At 49.7% G+C, this 19,220-nt stretch overlaps 1 protein-coding gene across 2 annotated transcripts in view; it reads right to left on the reverse strand.

Annotated features, from left to right (window-relative positions):
- TRANK1 (tetratricopeptide repeat and ankyrin repeat containing 1) overlaps positions 1 to 19,220 on the reverse strand; it is an 80,554-nt gene that overhangs the window by 30,271 nt on the left and 31,063 nt on the right. For both annotated transcript variants that reach the window (XM_040479728.1, XM_040479729.1), the window contains 4 exons: positions 12,169 to 12,330; positions 9,578 to 9,832; positions 7,533 to 7,709; positions 3,692 to 6,634 (listed from right to left, as the gene is read on the reverse strand). In XM_040479728.1, the coding sequence (XP_040335662.1) occupies positions 3,692 to 6,634; positions 7,533 to 7,709; positions 9,578 to 9,832; positions 12,169 to 12,330 (3,537 nt within the window). The remainder of the gene's footprint in view (positions 1 to 3,691; positions 6,635 to 7,532; positions 7,710 to 9,577; positions 9,833 to 12,168; positions 12,331 to 19,220) is intronic.

Raw genomic sequence — 19,220 nt, forward strand, 5'->3', positions numbered from 1 at the left:
CCTGTCTTGTCTTGTCCTATCTTAGCCGGTCAGCTGGCTGAACACCACCGCACAACAAACACCTTCATAAAATTATCTCATTTAATCCTCAGGACTGCCCAGTGAGATAGACCAGACAATCCCACCTTTATGAGCAGAGACTCCCAGGTCCAAGAAGTTAGCAAACCCCTCCAAGTGACAGGACTTGAAGCTGAATTGAACACAGATCATCTTGGGTCTCTCCGCTGTTCACAGGGGCCACGTGTCCTTTGCCTAACACCAGATAGAATACTACGTCCTTGGTAAAACGCCACGAAATGGGCATACGTGTCTCAATTGCTATCATCACCAAATAATAAGGAGAACTTTTACTATCCAATAGTAATATTACTAGATGTATACCGTGAGACCACAGGTGGAAACTACTGAGTCAAAGCAAATCAGCCGCTACTGAGGCTCCCTCCCCCTTAAGAGCTAGCAAAGGCCAGAGATCCATACTCATGGGAGCATCAGAAAAGAGCAGGGAAGTGTTCACTGCAGTGATAAGTGGGAACCCACTTCAATGCCTTCTAGAGAAACTTAAGCGAGCACACCCAAAGAATAAAAGATGGTTCCACCGTAAAAAGGAATGAAATTCTGACACACCCTCCCACACGGAGGACCCTGGAAAACGCTATGCTAATCACGTAGCCAAGGCCACATACTGGACGATTCCTACGACATGAAATGTCCAGAACAGGCAAACCCAGAGATAGAAAGTAGACTAGTGGTTTCCAGAGGAGGGAGGGTGAGGGGAACGGGGAGTCACTGCTAATGGTACAGGCTTTCTTTCTGGGGTGATGAGTGACAATGTTCTGGAATTAGATGTTGGTGACGGTTGTACAACCTCGTGTGTATATTAAAACGACTAACTTCCATATTTTTAACAAGTGAATGTGGGAGCACCTGGGTGGCTCAGTCGGTTAAGCATGTGACTCCGGCTCAGGGCATGATCTCACAGTTCGTGGGTTCGAGCCCCACGTCGGGCTCTGTGCTGACGGCTCAGAGCCTGGAGCCTGCTTCGGATTCTGTGTCTCCCTCTCTCTCTGCCCTCCCCCTCTCACACTCTGTCTCTCTCCCTCTCTCTCAAAAATAAGTAAACATTAAAAACATTTTTTAATAAAAAAATAAATGAACAGGTGAATGCTGCACTACATGAATCTCAATTTTAAAAAAAGAGTACAGCATAAGGAAAAATATTCACTAAACACAGTGTATATTCACCACATAATCAATACATACATGTGCATGATAAATGCATATCGTGTATATTTTTAAATTTTTTTTAACGTTTATTTATTTTGGGGACAGAGAGAGACAGAGCATGAACGGGGGAGGGGCAGAGAGAGAGGGAGACACAGAATCGGAAGCAGGCTCCAGGCTCCGAGCCAACAGCCCAGAGCCTGACGCGGGGCTCGAACCCACGGACCGCGAGATCGTGACCTGAGCTGAAGTCGGACGCCCAACCGACTGAGCCACCCAGGTGCCCCTAATGTATATTTTTAAAAGATCCAAAGGACATGAAGCAAAACATTAGCAGTGAGCGGCCCTACAGGTAGCCTGTAATTTTTTTAAACATTTTCTGTGTTTCACAAAGTCTCTATAATCTAGTACATCTTATCTGGGCTTTTCCTGGTTCTATAACCAGAAACGTATACACACAGTCTTCCCTCGATCCCAAGAGAGGAGGTGGGAGGTGGGGTCTATGCAGTCGCTGTCCTCACGGGTCACTTAGAGTAACCAGAACTGGTCCCAGGAACAGCTCCCCCTGCCAGGCTCTACCATGCCAACCATAAAGGCTATTGGCTCCGGACCAGCAGCGCCGAACCAGGGGGCCGACCAGAATGAGGAGCTCATTCAACTACTCGTGCCAGATCCAGCCACTGGATCCAACGACACAAAATGGGTGCCACTGGAGCCACTCCCTGGGGACGAAAAGAGGGAGTCATCCAGTCCACACACAGTGCCAGGCAGGGTAGGAGCTCTGTAAATGATTCCTGAACGGATGAAAAAGGGTCAGGGCTCTCTTTCCTACGAAGAGCGTAAATTACTTTGTGCCAGCTCTTCCTACACAACCCAAGTCTCAGGGATAAGACCACAGAAGAACAAGAAGTTGAACTGCTCAGGCCCAGCCAGGTCCCACAATTCAAATACAACATCTGTGAGGTCTTCTGGAGCCCGGGAAGCTGGGCTGAGTTCTGTGGTGTTCCTGGACTCTGGGAGGCCACCTGCCCTCCGATCATTTTCTGACTCCTTGGCTGAACAAATCAGACTGTTAATCTAATTTCACTGTGTGTGTGTGTGTGTGTGTGTGTGTGCATGTCTATGTGTATGTGTGGTATGTATGTATTTTCTCTTTCCACCAAACCAAAGCCAATCTGAGATGCATCTAGAAAAAGAGCATCTATCAAATCCTCCAAGAAACATCAGACGTAAATGGTGAAATATGAGAAATGGTCCCATTAACTTCAGAAATAACAGGCATCTGTTATAACGTCTCCAAAATCTAGTACGTCTTATGTGGACTTTAAGAGATACCTGTTAAAGCTACTACTTAAGATCCTAACCAATGAAATTCTGAACAAATCCGTAAGAAAAACAACTCATTAAAAAAGGCGGGCACAGGAGAGCAGACAATTCACAGAATACCGAGTAGCCAGTGAACGCAGGAAAGGATGCCACATCTCAGGACGATGGAAATTCAAACCATACCAGATGTCATTTCGCACCTACCCCAGGAGCAAACAAGAGGCTATAACACAGATCCAGAGAGATCTGCTCAGGAAGGTTCACTCCGGGATCACAGTGAAAAACTGCCACCAGCCTAATGCCCGTTACTGGAAAATGAATAACAAATCGTGGTACAGCCATAAAATAGGACGCCGCCAGGAGTCACGACGGCAGGGACTAGAGCTCCACATTGTCAATATGCAGAAATCTCAAAACATAGCATGAAGCGAAAATGCAAAGTGGCAGGAAGGTATGTCTGGCACGATGCCATCAGATAAAGTTTCTAAGCGTGTAAAACGATACTCTCTTGTTCACGGACACATGCAGGACACAGGGGGGTGTACGTGCGAGCATTCTATAAACCATAAAGGAAGGACTCCGGCGCGGATGTCGTGTTATTCAAACCCTCTGCCCCTTGGTGTTCTCTGTAAAATGGCAAGGATGCCTAACCGGCAGGGTTTTTGTGAGGATCGAGCGCAGGTGCTCTGCATCAGCTGCCTGGCGCCAGGAAGGGGCACAACTGAGGTTCAAGTTAAAAGCACCTGAGTGTGTGCTATTCCGACTGCCTCCTAGCCCTCTCTTTGGGCTTCTCCTGGAGAGAAGTGCCGCTTTGGGGATTAGTAACTGGTCATCGGCATATTGCCCTATATGGCACGGGCTCCTGCTTCCCAAGTGTTTTAGCAGACGTTCTCAAGCACTTTCAGTGCTCCCCTGGAATGTTCTCACGTCATGGCAAGGTCCCTAGGACGCACCTTCCACTCGGCTGCAGCCTGAATTATCAGCCTAAGGATGAGCGGCAGCCGAAACCACAGGGTCTCTCGTTCAGGGGCTCGTTTCCTCACAGACTCCAAGATACTCCCCTCACTTCAGCTGCCAAGGCCCAGCAGTGCCAGGCCAGCGCCCGGGCACCTCCCCTGCAGGCAGGCACGAAGCCCGGACATACCCGAATGGGACCTGTAATTCTGGTACAGCTGGTGGATCTTCTTGGGCTTCCGGACGGCACACTGCTTGTCCGCGGTGCTTTTGCTGGCGTAGTGGAACAGAGAGCGCAGGTCGCTGAAGCGGAAGGCCACCCCCTTCATGATGCTCTGGGCCGTGTCCCCCGTGAGGAACATGGCGTTGGGGTCACTGATGCATTTCATCAGCAGCGCCAGCTCGGCTTGAGTGAAGTCCTGAATCTCATCGCCATAGAGCTCGTGGATGGACCACGGGAGCACCTTGACCTTCGACAGCCTCCGGGACAGGTTGTACAGAACGTCTTCTTCGTCGAAATAACCTTTCTGAGACCTGATCTGCTGGTACAGGCAGAAGAGACCGTAGATCTCGCTCCGGTCTTCCTGGAAATTGGGGCATCGCTTCCTCCCTAATTTCTTATACGCTTCTTCCGTGAGTCTCCCCTGCGGGCAGCTGAGGGCCTCAAAGGACCCCTTCAGAAAAGATTTGATCTCTTTCCAAATCAGTGCAGGGTTGTAGGAGGTTTTCCCTTTGATCATTTTGGGCCATATTTCATTGGCGAACACCTCAAATGTCACATACACCCGGGGGTCGCTGTCGCACGGACGCGTTTCCGCCGCCCTCTCCTCCTCACCATTGTCGCCGTCCGCCTCGGCCTCCTCCTCCTCCTCCTGCCAATTGGGGATGGTCACCTCCTCCTGTGTGGACCACCCCACGATGCTTCTTTTCAAGCTGCCGTCTTCGTTTCTCAGAAAAAATGGTTTGGGCAGAGAAGCATCCAGCAGGAGGAGCAGCTGCTTGGAAGTGACAAACAGAGGAAAGTTCTCGTCCCTCAGGTCCTGGAGTTTGTGGACGTTGGGTTCCGGGGGTCTGTAGTGACTGGTGGCCTTGGTAGACTTGGAAAGCTCGATGAAATTCCGCTGTACCTCCCGGCACAGGACGTGGTTCTTGGTCACGAAGATCTGATGTAAATGCTCCAGCTGGCGGAGATGCTCCGGGGTGCGCGCTTCGGCCCCCCGGCCAGGCCCCCCCGGCTCCCCGCCGGGTCCCCCCGCACGGGCTTCAGGGTCCTGCTCCTCGTCTGTGCCGTCCACGGCTTCCACCTCCCGGGAGCCCTCCGCTTCCTCCTCCTCTTCCTCCTCCTCCTCTTCCTCCTCCTCCCCTTCCTCCTCCTCGTCTTCCTCTTCCTCCGGACCTGGACCCTCCTTTCCGGGGTCTACTTCCAGCCTTCTCTTCAGCCACATCTGTCTGGTCAGCAGCGGGCTTCCCGCCTGCCCAGCCTTTTCCCAGTAGCCGTGGAAATTCTTCCACAGCCGGTACAGGCAGCAAGTTGTCTTCCCGGTGCCGCTGCGGCCGATGAGGATGATGGGCTCCAGCGGCCTGGGGTTGAGGCCGATCACGGCGTGTTCGAGTTCGCCCACCCGGAAGGGGTACTCCACCGTGGCCGTCGTGTCGTTGAGGATGTTGAAGGCCATGCCGGTGCTGAAGCTGTGGAACTTCATGATGTTGTACTCGGTCTCCACCGCGCTGGCGGGCGGGAAGTACTCGGGGTCCGCGTGCCGCCGGCTCTTCTCGGCCCCCGTGTCTTCCACGTAGCAGCGGGGTATGCGCTTGGGGACCTTCGCGTTGGCCGACGCCTGGCCTTGGTGGATGCCTTTCAGCTTCTTCCGCAGGACGCAGGACTGGCCCCGGTTATAGGCGCCACAGATGGCCCTGATGGAGTCCGACAGCTTGCGGTGGTCCAAGACGATGTCCCAGATCCGGATGATTTCTGTGTAGACCCGACCCGACTTCTCCGGGCAGTGCAGGGTCCGCTCCGGGGTGACGACCTTCTCCGGGTTCTCGCTGCATCGAGGGGAGAAGTCGATGGCCAGCTCCCAGAGCATCCGGGCCCCCTTGTCCAGCTTGGCCTCGAAGAGCCGGATGCTTCCTTTCAGATGTTTCAGCCGCTTCTGGAGGCCTTGGGTCCACTCGCCGTTCCCCAGCTGCTGGATGGCTAGGATGACTTTCTTCTTCATGACCTTAGTCATCACCTTACTGGACAGCTTCTTCAGCATTTCCGAAGTGCACTCGATCTCCCATGTCATGTTCTCGAAGTCCTGGAGGCAGGCCTCGATCTCCTGCGTGCTCCAGCTGTCCAGATCGTCACTGCCTTCTCTCCCTCTGTGGCCAGCGGGAACGAGCCGCGAGGCCGCGAGGCCCGCCTCAGCAACTCCACCCCCTGCCTCGAGGATGGTGTGGCTGTTCCCACTGGAGTCAGAGCCTCGCGCCCCCAGGGCTCGCTGGAGCTCGTCCTTCTCTACCTCCCTACCAGCTCCTGTCTCCAGAGGCTCAGAGCCCTGAGAACAGTCCTCTGGGAGGGACGGACTCGGTTCAAGCTGCTGAATTAAACCCGTGATGTCCCGCACCAGCCGGTCTCTCAGAGAGCAGGGCCTGACGGCCCCCCGCTCCTGCCTCGTTGCCTGTGCATCCGGGAGAGTCTCCCAGCTGTCGGGGACCACAGCTCCTTTGGGCAGGGTCCTGGCGTTGATGCTGCACGACAGAGACTTGGATGAACCCTGGGACCTGAGCTGAGACGTGTGACCGGGGGCGGCGGGCCTCGGGAGCCTCCCCGGGTGGGCGGCAGAGTCCTGCCGGCTCCTGTGCCTGGACTCCGCCAGAGCTTTGTTCCAGGCCAAGAGCAGGGCATCGTTCTTCTTGATCCGGTGCCGCACGTCTTTGCCTTCTTTGTTCTTCAGGTTGAAGTTGATGTCAAACTTCACCAGCAGGTCTATTAGCTTCTTCATGCGCTTCAGCATGCCCTTCTGGAAGAGGATGTGCATCAGCGTGTTACCGTTGCTGTCCTGGGTGTTGGGGTTGAGGTAGCAAAATTCAGCGGGGTTGGACCAGAAGAGATCCAGCAGGTGGCTGAGGAAGTTAAAACCGATGTCAGCTGAAAGACACAAACCAAACCCCGTGTGAGTGCTCCGTCGCTCTCCCCAGGGCACAGAGACCCCGGGATTTGGAGAGACGCCAGCCAGGGGCATCTCAGAGCACGAAAATTCCCCCGAGTACTTGACCGCCCAGGGGTTCACAAGCAGGGGCGGTCTGCTCCCCGAGGGACACCGGGCCTCGTCTGGAGACACCGTTGGTTGTCACACTTTGGGAGGCGGGATGGGCATCTAATGGGTAGAGGCCCAGGATGCTGCTAGACATCCTACAATGCACGAGACAGCCCCCACAGCAAGGAATCGCCTGGTCCCAATGTCAATAGGGTCAAGGTTGAGAAACCCTAAAATAGCTTCATAGCATTCCTGACATAAGATTTTTGTCAGGGCCCCTGAAAATGGTGTTGATAACCGGGAAGTATTTGTCGGCTACGGACAGCCAGGTGAAGAATCAACCCGCGCCGACCATTCACCGTGACGGTTGCCCCTTCTCATCAAGCTATGGGCGAGGGGCCGGGAGACAACAGGTGGGCCTGACCAAGAAATGGGCCTTTTTCAGAGCGCTGGCTTTCCCCACAGGAAAGACAAAAAAGCACGGCATCAGTTCTAATGCCCAGCTGCCCCTCTGAGGAGAAGACTGCTTAAAAAAGAAAGGCCGAGGGGCGCCTGGGTGGCGCAGTCGGTTAAGCGTCCGACTTCAGCCAGGTCACGATCTCGCTGTCCGTGAGTTCAAGCCCCGCGTCAGGCTCTGGGCTGATGGCTCGGAGCCTGGAGCCTGTTTCCGATTCTGTGTCTCCCTCTCTCTCTGCCCTCCCCCGTTCATGCTCTGTCTCTCTCTGTCCCAAAAATAAATAAACGTTGAAAAAAAAAAATTTTTTTTTAAATAAATAAATAAAGGCCTACCTCTGATATCTAAAAAGATGTGGAGCGCTGCATGCAGAGGGGTATCACCTTCCGTGAGGGTGATGCCGCGGGGGTCCGCACCCTTGGTCAAGAGAAGAAAAGCCAGCTCAAAGTCCTCGTGTTTCAGGCACAACACAAGCGGTGTCTCCTGCCTGTCCTGGAGACCCTCGGGCAAGGCTGAGGAGGCAGAAGAGAAGGACACCCGTGAGCTGCATCCCTGTGACGGGGTACAGCCTGGCTCACCGGAGGAGGAGGGGCCCCCTTCCGCCACTTACTCCGAGAGCGGACGCCGACCCGGCTTCTGAGCCCCTCTTACCACCATCCCTTCTGGGAGGCGAAGGCTTCCCAGAGCCCTCCGGGTGAAAGCCCAAGTCTGCGGGCCGTGCCGCTCCCCACTCGTCTGCTCCCCCTCACATCTTCAGCACTGCCCGGGAGCGGGGACAGGGCCCGTGAACAACGCAAATCCCGGGGCCTGCCTGCCGCCCTACCTGACACACAGCGGTGATCAGGTGGTACGAGCATGGCTTGCCCGCATCTTTTGCGTCTACCAAGCTTCTTCTTGAGAATGCCCTTCTACCCTCAAATGCCATCTTCCGTGACACCTCTCCACCCCCAACATCGGCTTCCTTCTAGCCCCGTCCACACCCCCTCTGCACCGCAGGCTGCCGACCTCCACCCCTACACTCCGCACACGCCCCCCGGCAGCCACACATTCACTCCGTCCTTGCCCCCCCAGAACCCGATTCCAGGGAGGCGCTTCCTAAGTGCTCGCTGACTCGGGCACAAAAGGGAAATCCCATGACGGCCAGGGTCCAGGCAAAGGTAGCAGTAACGCTCTGCTCGAGGAAAGGGTTTAAAGACATTAAACTACGGGAGGCATTCTATCTACCTCCCGGAAAATGTGGGTACAGCCCACGCCTGCAGGCTTTGTGTGGCACTTTGAGAGCTGAGGACCAATGAACGGCCTTCCCCCTTAAACAGCCAAGCAAGCAGAAAACCACACAGCCACGGTGCTCTTCCAAGAACCTGCATGCATGAACTCATTTTATATTCAAAACAACCTAAGAATGGGGGGCTGTTATCATTCTCATTTTATAAAGGACATGAAGGCAGAAATAGCATGCCCCAAGCCACACAATCAGTAGTGGCATTAGTTGGGGGGTGGGGGGGAGGGGGTGAGATGGGGGAAGAGAGGGAAGTGGGAGGAGGCTGGTGCTCCCAAATTAGTTTTAAAATAAACCCAATCCGGGCCACCTGGGTGGCTCAGTCGGTTGAGCGTCCGACTTCGGCTCCGGTCATGATCTCGCGGTTCATGGGTTCGAGCCCCGCATCGGGCTCTGTGCTGACAGCTCGGAGCCTGGGGCCTGCTTCGGATTCTGTGTCTCCCTCCCTCTCTGGCCCTTCCCGCGCTTGCATGCATGCTCTGTCTCTCTCTCTCTCTCTCTCTCTCTCTCTCTCTCTCAAAAATAAATAAAGTTGGAAGGAAGGAAGAAAGAAATGGAGAGGAAGGAAGAAAGGAAGGAAGGAAGACCAACTCGACGGCTCACTCCAGACATACACTGAGCCACATACAGTGATTGTGCTGATTACAACAGCAGATGTTTCCACCCAGCAATTATTTGGCCATTTCTTTAAAAACAAGCACCAAATCTCAGTCCACTGACAAGAAAAGAATGCCAGAGTTTGACAGGGATGCACACAGCATCCTGAGCGGAGGGAAGAGTCCGGCCGGCCGTCGGAAGGAAAAGACTGCCGTGGGCCACACCCAGGGCCAAGGGCCCCTCCACGCACCTGAGGTTCCTCACACAAGGCAGAGGACAAGACAAGAAAGGTAAGTGGAATTCACGAAGACGCAGAGAGTTCCTACAGGCCAGCACCAACCGACAGGGCATTAACCGGGCCACTGTTGCAAAATGAGACGCTCCCCAAGAAGAGAATGGGGCAACATTTAGAGGACTCTCCAAAACCAAGTGAAAGCCCCGCGACCAGCGGTGGCCTGACATCCCAGGGGACAAGCCTCCAGTGCTCATCACGGGCCTTCTCACCTCCACTGTCGATGAGGCAGCCCAGGAGCTGCATCCTCCGAGGGTCCCAAGCGCTGAGGCGGGGGATGAGGGCGCAGAGGTCAAGGTCGGAGAAGTTGCAGCCCTTGAGGAGGCAGTCGCCCAGGGGCGGCTCCCCATTTACCTTGCGGGTCAGCAGCAGAAGCACTTCAGGCCACTTCTGCTTCTCCAGCAAAAACTTGATGAAGGTGTTGGCGCAGTCACGGTTAATGTCACAGACCAGGTCAGGAGGAATTTCTTTGAAAAATAAGAATACACCACACGCCCCAAAAAAGGTGCATATGATTTCTGAACGCAAATACCGCTCAACACATTTAGGCATAATTAACAGGAATTTACTGGTCAGTGTTTGTAAGCACCGGGGAAGACAGAAACAAGCCATTCCTTTGAGCACACAACTCGGCCACTCATAAACATCAATAGCAGCACCGGCCATGTGACCCTCTTGGGAGGGTTAGAAACACTCGAAGGAGAGTAGAGCCTGGCCCCGAAGGAGGGCGGAAAGATGATTGTGTCTTAGAAGAAGACGTAAGTCAGGCCACTCTTCAGAGGTTAGAAGGGCAAGAGCCTGCCTTAAGTCTTGCATAATATTAAGAGTGTCTTCTGCTTAAGGAACACTGAAATGCAACGAGGCACTGAAGAATAATTACAACATCAACAGTTGCCGGCTGGGAGCGAGAGGATGGTTTAACCCTCAATTCCTAATTTCAACATCACGAGATGCCAAGGGTTTCCATCTGATCTCTGATGTATTCCATCAGAGACAAGATAATGTTATCCCTTTGGGGCGCCTGGGTGGCGCAGTCGGTTAAGCGTCCGACTTCAGCCAGGTCACGATCTCGCGGTCCGTGAGTTCGAGCCCCGCGTCAGGCTCTGGGCGGATGGCTCAGAGCCTGGAGCCTGTTTCCGATTCTGTGTCTCCCTCTCTCTCTGCCCCTCCCCCGTTCATGCTCTGTCTCTCTCTGTCTCTCTCTGTCCCAAAAATAAATAAACGTTGAAAAGATAATGTTATCCCGGTTCGTGACGCTGGTATAGCCCATGGACGGGAAACTTCTAAAAGAGGTCCTCAGTAAGCACATTGCCAGATTCAGCAAATAAAAACATAGGATGCCAGTTAAATCTTCCACGTACTATTTGGGACACACTTAAGCTATACTCATTGTTTATCTAAAATTATAATTCGAGGCGCCTGGGTGACTCGGTAGGTTAAGCGTCCAACTTCTGCTCAGGTCATGATCTCACAGTTAGTTCGTGAGTTTTGAGCCCCATGTCGGGCTCTGTGCTGACAGCTCAGACTGTCTCCATCTCTCTGCCCTTCCCCTGCTTGTGCGCGCGCTCTCTCTCTGTCTCTCTAATATAAAACAAAACATTAAAAAAATTTTTTTAATTACAATTCAACTGGCATTCTGCAGTTTGGCGATCCTGGCAGTAAGAAAGCAGGGTGGAAGAGAAGAAGGGAAGAAATCAGGAGTCCCCTAAATAAGAGCAACTTAATGTGCATTGCTGGTTTTTGCTTCCCACCTTCCTCAAAGATTTCTAAAACAAACACTCACTTTAATACTGAAAATCGTCATATGAAAACGAGAAAAACAGGACCCTGGACGAGGCACTCTACGCCCATCATCTCAGCAGGTAGGGACCCTAGCCAACGCAGGATTGAGGAAACCGAAGGTCCTGAGGTTAAATAATTGGTCCAAGGCCACAGATCCGGTAAGTGGTAGAGGTTAAGGATCAAATGCAAAACTCCAAGCCTGAAACACAAAGATCTGCTGCATACCCTGAAGAGCATTTTCTTCCACTGGCTAGTCCTTCCTGCATTCTCTGGAAAAGTAAGAAATCTCAGCCCTTTGGATGGTCCAAGTGAATGCATTACAGCCCAATTTTAAAAGTACTAACTTTCACCTACTTAGGGTTTCTAGAATCTTCCCTACTTATCTAGAATGTGTCTCTGAAGTTCTTTTCTAGAACTTTCCTGATTTCCCCCTAATGAAAAAAATTACATTCAATTCTACAATAACTTTATATCCCAACATTAGCCACTATCTATAGAAGAGAGAAACATCTGTGGTATTTAAAAAACGATCATATATGCAGAAGTAACTGTTGCAGGATACATGACAAACCAGAAACAGAGGCTGATGCTGGGGATGGGATTTAGGGACTAAAGTTCAAGGTGCATGATCTAGACTTTCCACTGAATAATGTTCTGTGCTGTTGGAATGTTTTACATGTAGCTCATCACTTTTATTTTTTTTAATTAATTTTTTAAAGATATTAGGAAACAGGGGGAGCCTGGGTGGCTCAGTCAGTTAAGCATCTGACCTCGGCTCAGGTCATGATCTCTCGGTTTGTGGGTTCGAGCCCCCCGTCGGGCTCTGCGCTGACAGCTCAGAGCCTGGAGCCTGCTTCAGATTCTGTGTCTCCTTCTCTCTCGGCCCCTCCCCTGCTTATGCTGTGTCTCTCTCTGTCTCTCAAAAATAAATAAATGTTTAAAAAATTTTAAGGATACTAGAAAAGAGTTTTAGTGAGCATAAATCATCTTTGGCACAACCGAACGTTGCGAGCGAAATTACCTTGCAGAGAAGAAAGGAGGCGTAAGAACCTTTGAACAACTTCTTGCTTCAGAAAGTTTTTATGCAGCAGCTGGTTTCCTGAGTTCATGTACTTGACCAGCTGCTCAGTGGCCTTCCGGAAAGTGTCGGTCTCACTAGCGGGTCCATCACCATTGGTCAGTCCTACAAAACAAGCAGACGATGCTTCTGAATACAGGGACCACAGCCGTGGCAGGTTGCAAAAACCACCCCAGCTCTCCACCCCTCCGTGTACGCCCGTGCTTTGCCAGGTGGCTTCACATCACCTTCCATCAAGAGGTGGAGCCTTTTCTCCTCCCCACCCTGGCTTCTGGCCTGGCTTCTGGACTTCTAGAATGCAGTGGGTGTGATTTTGATGCTCGTTCTGAGGCGGGGTCTCAAGAGGCCTGGCTTAGTTCTATTTGCTCTCTTGAGACCCAGGCCTCTGCCATGGGAATAGGTCCAGTCTCGTCCTTGGGGGGGACAAGAGACAGCGTAGAACAAAGAGGAATCAGTCCAGCTGTCCAAACTGAGGCTCCATAGACGTGAAAGGGCCTGGCCAAGACTGGCACGTCCACAGACACTTGGAGGAATTCAGTTAAAGCTACGAGAACAGCCCAGCCTAAACTACTGACCTACAGGATCATGAGCGAAATAAACGCTGGTTGCGTCACGAGACTACATTTGGGGAGCGATGTGTCACATGGCTATAGATAACTGACATAACAACGGTTCAGGGAAGTAAGACAGCAAGAGGAGGGCTTAGCACCACAGTAACATCCAACCATACCCCAGCTACCCGTGAGTCTTACTGGCAAGCAGGAAAAAGCCAAGAGGAAGGAGCCACCTCTCTGGCCAGAGAATGGAAGACCATACCCCCTTGGTTCCATTTACTTGAGAAAGTCGCCATGATTAGAAAACCTCCGCGGAGACAATGTTGAAAAGGGCAAATGTTTTATTTTGCTATCAGGTGATAACTCAGAAAGCGCTCGTGCTTACAACGGAATCTTACTGAGCACATAGGATGTGTGTTTTCACACCCAATGGAAAGGGCCTGGCCCACGGCGTCAAGTGCCATCACATCGTGCAGAGACGAACGAATATTCAACGTCCTGTTCTAATAGAGCAGGGACGCTTTAAAAGAGATGAACTAGTTGAAAATGAGAAAAAGATTGAAAGCATCCTGTCTTCATCAGCTTCCCCAGCAGCAGGCCCCAAGTCAAGGATTTGTGTGCAAGCTGTTCATGAAGGAGGCGACCAGCAGAGAAATGGGGGAAGCAGATTAGGGGTCAGGGAGGAAGCCAGGTGGCCTTGCCTGAACCCACAGGGGAGCTCCAACGTGAGTACTCCTAACAGGTGTCCCCATGAGAAGTCAGGGAGACGGGCTTTCAAATGCTCACCTCAGTGTGTCAGTGGCTACAGGTTGCCCTGAGAGTGTGTAAATTCCCAAGCACTCCTGGTTTGAAGGAACACAAGCAAAACTGGCTCCATAAGCTGGTCTCCTTGAGAGCAAACCTTGGGTGTTGGCTTCCCAAACTGAAGGCACAGCATGTCAGGGAGCACACAACAATGGTGAAAGGGACCCAGGATCCAAGCACAGTTCCAACATTATCTGCTGTGCCTTCTGACACACACCTGGATCCCCTTTCAACACATCAAGTCAGAGCACCAGAAACACACACACATATACACACACAGCAATACATACTGACATCGGGGACAAACGCACTTTGACCTCTACTCAAGAGACCTCCAGGTGCGAGACAGAAGCAAGACCCACTTTAGCACCATCCTCCACAGAAAAAGAAATGGAAACCACGTGACAAAGGAAGAGCTACATCACCTCAGCCAGAGACCCAGGAAACGTGTATGTGGTGTAACACTGACTGACTAGCACCCCCAGATCGGCCCTCCCAAGTTCATCCTAAGATGCCAACGAACACACAGAAAACAGTGAAAATTCATAGAACAACACAAAACAACAGGACCCTTGGAAAAGGAGCAACTTCCATCAGTCTCGTGTGCCCGACCTCACGCCATTAACAGCTTTTCTAGAACATCATTCTTCCACTAGGGAAATTAGTATAAAAGTCTTCTTGAAACTGAACAGAAATATACTAAGCTTGACAATACAGGCAATTAGATGCGGTTGTATAATAAACGCATGGTTGTGTGGTTCTGAATAGTCAAGCAGTGGGTCAGAGAAAATTCCACATGTCAGGAAGAAACCAGAGAATGATATCAACAATGTAAAGGTGTGTAAAAGGGGGCGCCTGGGCAGTTCAGTCGACTAAGCGTCCGACTCTTGGTTTCACTCAGGTCGTGATCTCGTGGTCTGTGAGTTTGAGCCCCACATCTGGCTCCGTGCTGACAGTGCAGAACCTGCTTGGGACTCTCTCTCTCTGCCTCTCTGTCAGCTCGTGCTCTCTTTCTCTCTCTTTCCCTCTCAAAAATAAATAAGTAAACTTGAAAAATTGTTTAAAAAGACACATAAAAGGAAAGGTGCTAACACACTGATGATGGTATTTCTGGGCAGACACAGGCGACTTGCTTATTACTCTGAATCTGTTTTGTTCTAAATTCTCCATAAGCTTAATAAGAGACAAGAGAAACATCAGAATATAAAGTTGCTTATACATTATAATCACAGATTTTTTTTTAAGATGATTATGTAAGTGCTGAATAACAAAAAAAGACTGGATAAAATATGCCAAAGTATAATTACAATAAATGTTTGTTTTTACATAAAACTCTGTTTTTACAAATTTTCTACAATGATCAGGTTTACTAGATATATATATAAGCAGATTTAAAATTAAAAGTTGGGGGGGCGCCTGGGTGGCTCGGTCGGTTAAGCGTCCGACTCCGGCTCAGGTCACGATCTCACAGGCCCCGCATCGGGCTCTGTGAGGACAGCTCAGAGCCTGCAGCCTACTTAGGATTCTGTGTCTCCCTCTCTCTCTGTCCTTCCCCCACTCGTGCTCTGTTTCTCTCTGTCTCTTAAAAATAAATAAACATTTAAAAATTTTTGGAAAAAAATTAAATTAAATCAAAACTTAGAACGAAAAGAGATCTTCTGGAGTTGCAATCGTGCTCAGAAGTGTTAGAACATAGAAACAAACCATTTCAGAAAGAGATTTCATTTTTGCCTGAAATTCTTCTTTCAAGCTAAAAAAGGCACAACTGGTTAAATTTTAGTACACACATTTTATCAATTTAAATTTATGTACTCATTTCACTTTTACAAAAGAAAAGAAAAATGCATAACCTTAAAAGCATGGAATAAGACTAAATGACCAAATAACAAACATATTAATTGGGGGGGGGGGGGGGGGGGTAATATTATGGAAAAATAATATTTTCTTGTTTTCCTTTTCTATACTTTGTGAAATTTTTAAAAAGAATACATTGCTTTTTTAATAAGGAAAACATATCAGGGACATCTTTTAGGTCGATTCCTGTATGTATGAAAGTGGGGCACCATCTCGGTGCTGAGGGTTGGTAAGATGACAAACCAGGGCCTCTGAGCCCCAAGTTCCGTCTACGGGGGAAGCCCACACACACACAGAGAAGCTTCTCGTGTCCTCCGAGTGCTGTGCACAACACAACGCAGCTGGCTCCCACTGAAGCCCTGGAGGGAAGGCCTCAGAGGCCTGGAATGGTCCTCATTCTAAGTGAATCAGATAGTGGAAAATGAGGAAACTGAGGAAACTGAGGGCTCCAGTCCTCAGGAGAGAAGAGCGACGGCGGCCAGAGCGGTGGGCCTGCCGCCACCTGGTGGTGGCCGTGAGAGGCAGGGAAAGGCAGTTAAGAGTGTCCCTCTCCAAGGTTTCAGTTACAAGGTCGACGGTGGACTGCAGTCCAGAAACAGACGGTGCTCCTGCTCACAAATCGGCAGAAGGTCCGTAGTACCCTAAGGCTCTGTCGCAGTGCCCACCTCAGACTCACGTCGCCTCATCAGGCAGGCATTTTATCGTCGCACATCATCACAAGGGCCAGAGAGTACAAATAAAGTGTTTTGAGAGAGCGAGGGAGACCACATTCACCTAGCTCTTCTTACAGTCTAGATTGTTATAACGGTTCTATTTAATATGAGTTATTGTTTTCAATCTCCTGCTGGGCCCTGATTAAACTTTATCATAGGGATGTATGAATAGGAAAAAAACATAGGACATCCGGGGTTCAGTACTGTCCACGGTTGCGGGCGTCCACGGGGAGTCTCGGGACGTGTCCCCTGCAGATGGGGCGGGGTACTGCTGTATGTAACCCTGACTCTAGGACTAAAGCTTTGCTCCTCCAAATGGGCTCTAGCTTCCGCTGGTAGTTTGCAAGAACTGCAAAATCTCAGGTCCTGCCCAGAACCTGCTGAATCAAAATCTGCATTTTAACAGCGTCCCAAATGGCTCCCATTAACATCAGAAGCTCTGGTTTAGAGGACAGCAGAAGTCTTCAGGAAGACCCTTTACTTCTCACCTAGGCGCAAAAGCAAAAGCGTCTCCAAAGACGTTGTCGCCATAATCATCAAAACGGGCGCAGAGACACCCAGGGTGAGCCGAGCGTGAGAGCTTCTTTTACCCTACTCTGTACATTAGAATATTGTCCGTCCGGGTACGAAAAGCTAGGATCTTGAAGGCGCTTTACTTGGGACCCCAGATGTAAAAAACAAAACGATTAAGTTTGTGGACTCAGGTCAGGAGCAAGGGTCCCCAACCCTCTAGCAGCACTCTTCCCAAAGATAGTGTGTTTCCATCCAGCTCATTAAGGTGTGAGGATGGGGAAGGATTAAAGTCCATAAAACCCTAATCTTTATGACTGGAGAGCTACCTTTATGCCCATAGCCCTGGGCCCTCCCTCTGCCTGTCTTCTCAACTACTACGCTGGTGAGAAAGACCACGCTGGGGCTGAAGTCTAAAACTACACTGTCCACCACGATGGCCACTAACTTAATTAAGTAGAATTAAAATGCATTAAATAAAATGAAATTTCCAGTTCCTCTGTTGCATGGGTCACACATTTCAAGTGCTCACTAGCCGTATGTGACCAGAGGCTATCACATGAGACAGAGCAGATATAGAACATTTACATCACTACAGAAAATTATATTGCATGGTACTCGTCTACAAAGATTCCCGAACCCCACCTTAGATTTTAGTGCAACTGGCAAAAATCTTAGAAATGAAATTTACGCACACCACTCTACACAGCCATACTGATGCTCAATGATGTTCAATACAGACATCATATTCCAACGACTTCTACAAGGGTTCCACTGCTCGGAGTCTTTGGGAAATACACTACCAGAAGACTCCAACTCGCTAGCTCGTCCTGACAACTGTCATCCTCCTCTTCTCCAATTTCTATTTATCAGTTTCTTTTGCCTTTTTTGACTCAGGGTTTCCCTATGGTCTTTCAACACTCTTCTACACGGCAAGAAAAAATTCGTGGTTGACGGTCCGGAAAACTTTAAAGTAATATCCAATAAGCTTACCAACGCAGGCTGTAGGTTTCACGGCATCCACTGTCATCACAAACTACTCAGTGAGACAAATGGCAGCCTTGGAACAAGGCACATTCCTCTTGAATGTGCTTTTCTTCCCATGAGAGTATAATTGAATTCTAATAGGTAAGAAGGGAACTGGCTGCTATTCTACTGAATCTCTTCTCCCAGTTCCAAACCTAGGCCACAAATTTAGTTGGTGAAGGTGGAGAGAGAGGAAAGGAGAACAAGACCCTGTCTCAAAACTGAGATGCTTTTAGGATTAGCAGATATTCAAAGATTCTAGTCTACAAAAAAAAAAAAAAAAAAATCTTGAAAAAATCAAAACTTTAAAAACTAAACAAAAATGAATGACTTAATGCTAATGTCTGTAGCCCTAAATAAAGCATACATACACACATATACAGTATTCTAAGAATTAGGGTTAGAATTAATTGCAAACACAAAATTAAACATAAGTGAAAAATCTGCAAACAAATCAGCCATTTTCTACCATCAACAGGTGGTCCTTTTTTCTTGTTATTTTAAAACCTGGAAATTCACTGGCAAAGAAATCTGTTTGGTTAGTGTCAATTTCTCAAACAGTAGAAACCATCCCGAAGCTGAGATTGCAGACATAAACCTCTCAGGAAAGAATTTCACAATGATTTGTTAATTACACTACCTTACAGAAGAAATCACAAAACCATGTAAAAACCAAACATGAACAAACTGAGGGCGGATGGGGGGTGGGGGGGCAGGTAGGAGAGAGGGGAAAGTGGGTGATGGGCACTGAGCAGGGCACTTGTGGGGATGAGCACTGGGTGCTGTATGTAAGCCAATTTGACAATAAATTATATTTAAAAATAATAATAAATAAAAAATAAATAAAAACTAAACATGATATGTCACAGCTTTAAAAGATCATTTATGAGAAACAGAGGACACTGCAAATACACTTCGGTCCCCTCATTCCCACGATCTCATGGAAACAACAGAAGATATTTTAAACAATTACATGAAAATAAAAACATAGGGCAATGAGGGGCACAGGGATATTAAATGAAAAGCAGTTTCTCCTCCAAATAAAACCTTCTGGACCCCGGCAATTGCGATGACCTCGCCTGTCCCACTGCCTTTGGTTCCAACACACATACCCAATGGGCTTCCTTCACCTTGTCACCTACTTACCCACTCCAGGCGGGGGCAGTGTTTCCAGGGGAAACACATCCAGATAACTTCAGGAAACACACACTAACCATTATTGGGGATTAGTCAGTCTAGTTCTTCATTCATGCACAAAAACCATCCAAAGATCAGAAGATAATTAAGGAAGAACAATAGCAGGGCACCGGGGGCGGGGCAGCGGGGCTCGGTTGGTTGAGCTTCCGACTTCGGCTCAGGTCACAATCTCAGGGGTTCATGAGTTTGAGCCCCGCGTCGGGCTCTGCGCTGACAGCCTGGAGCCCGCTTCGGATTCTGTGTCTCCCTCTCTCTCTGCCCTTCCCCTGTTTGCACACTGTCTTTCTCTCTCAAAAATAAACATTAAAAAATTTTTTGTTATTTAAAAAAAAAAGGA

This window comes from Herpailurus yagouaroundi, unplaced genomic scaffold (assembly GCF_014898765.1).
Source record: "Herpailurus yagouaroundi ecotype Mexico unplaced genomic scaffold, PumYag 159, whole genome shotgun sequence".
NCBI lineage: Eukaryota > Metazoa > Chordata > Mammalia > Carnivora > Felidae > Herpailurus > Herpailurus yagouaroundi.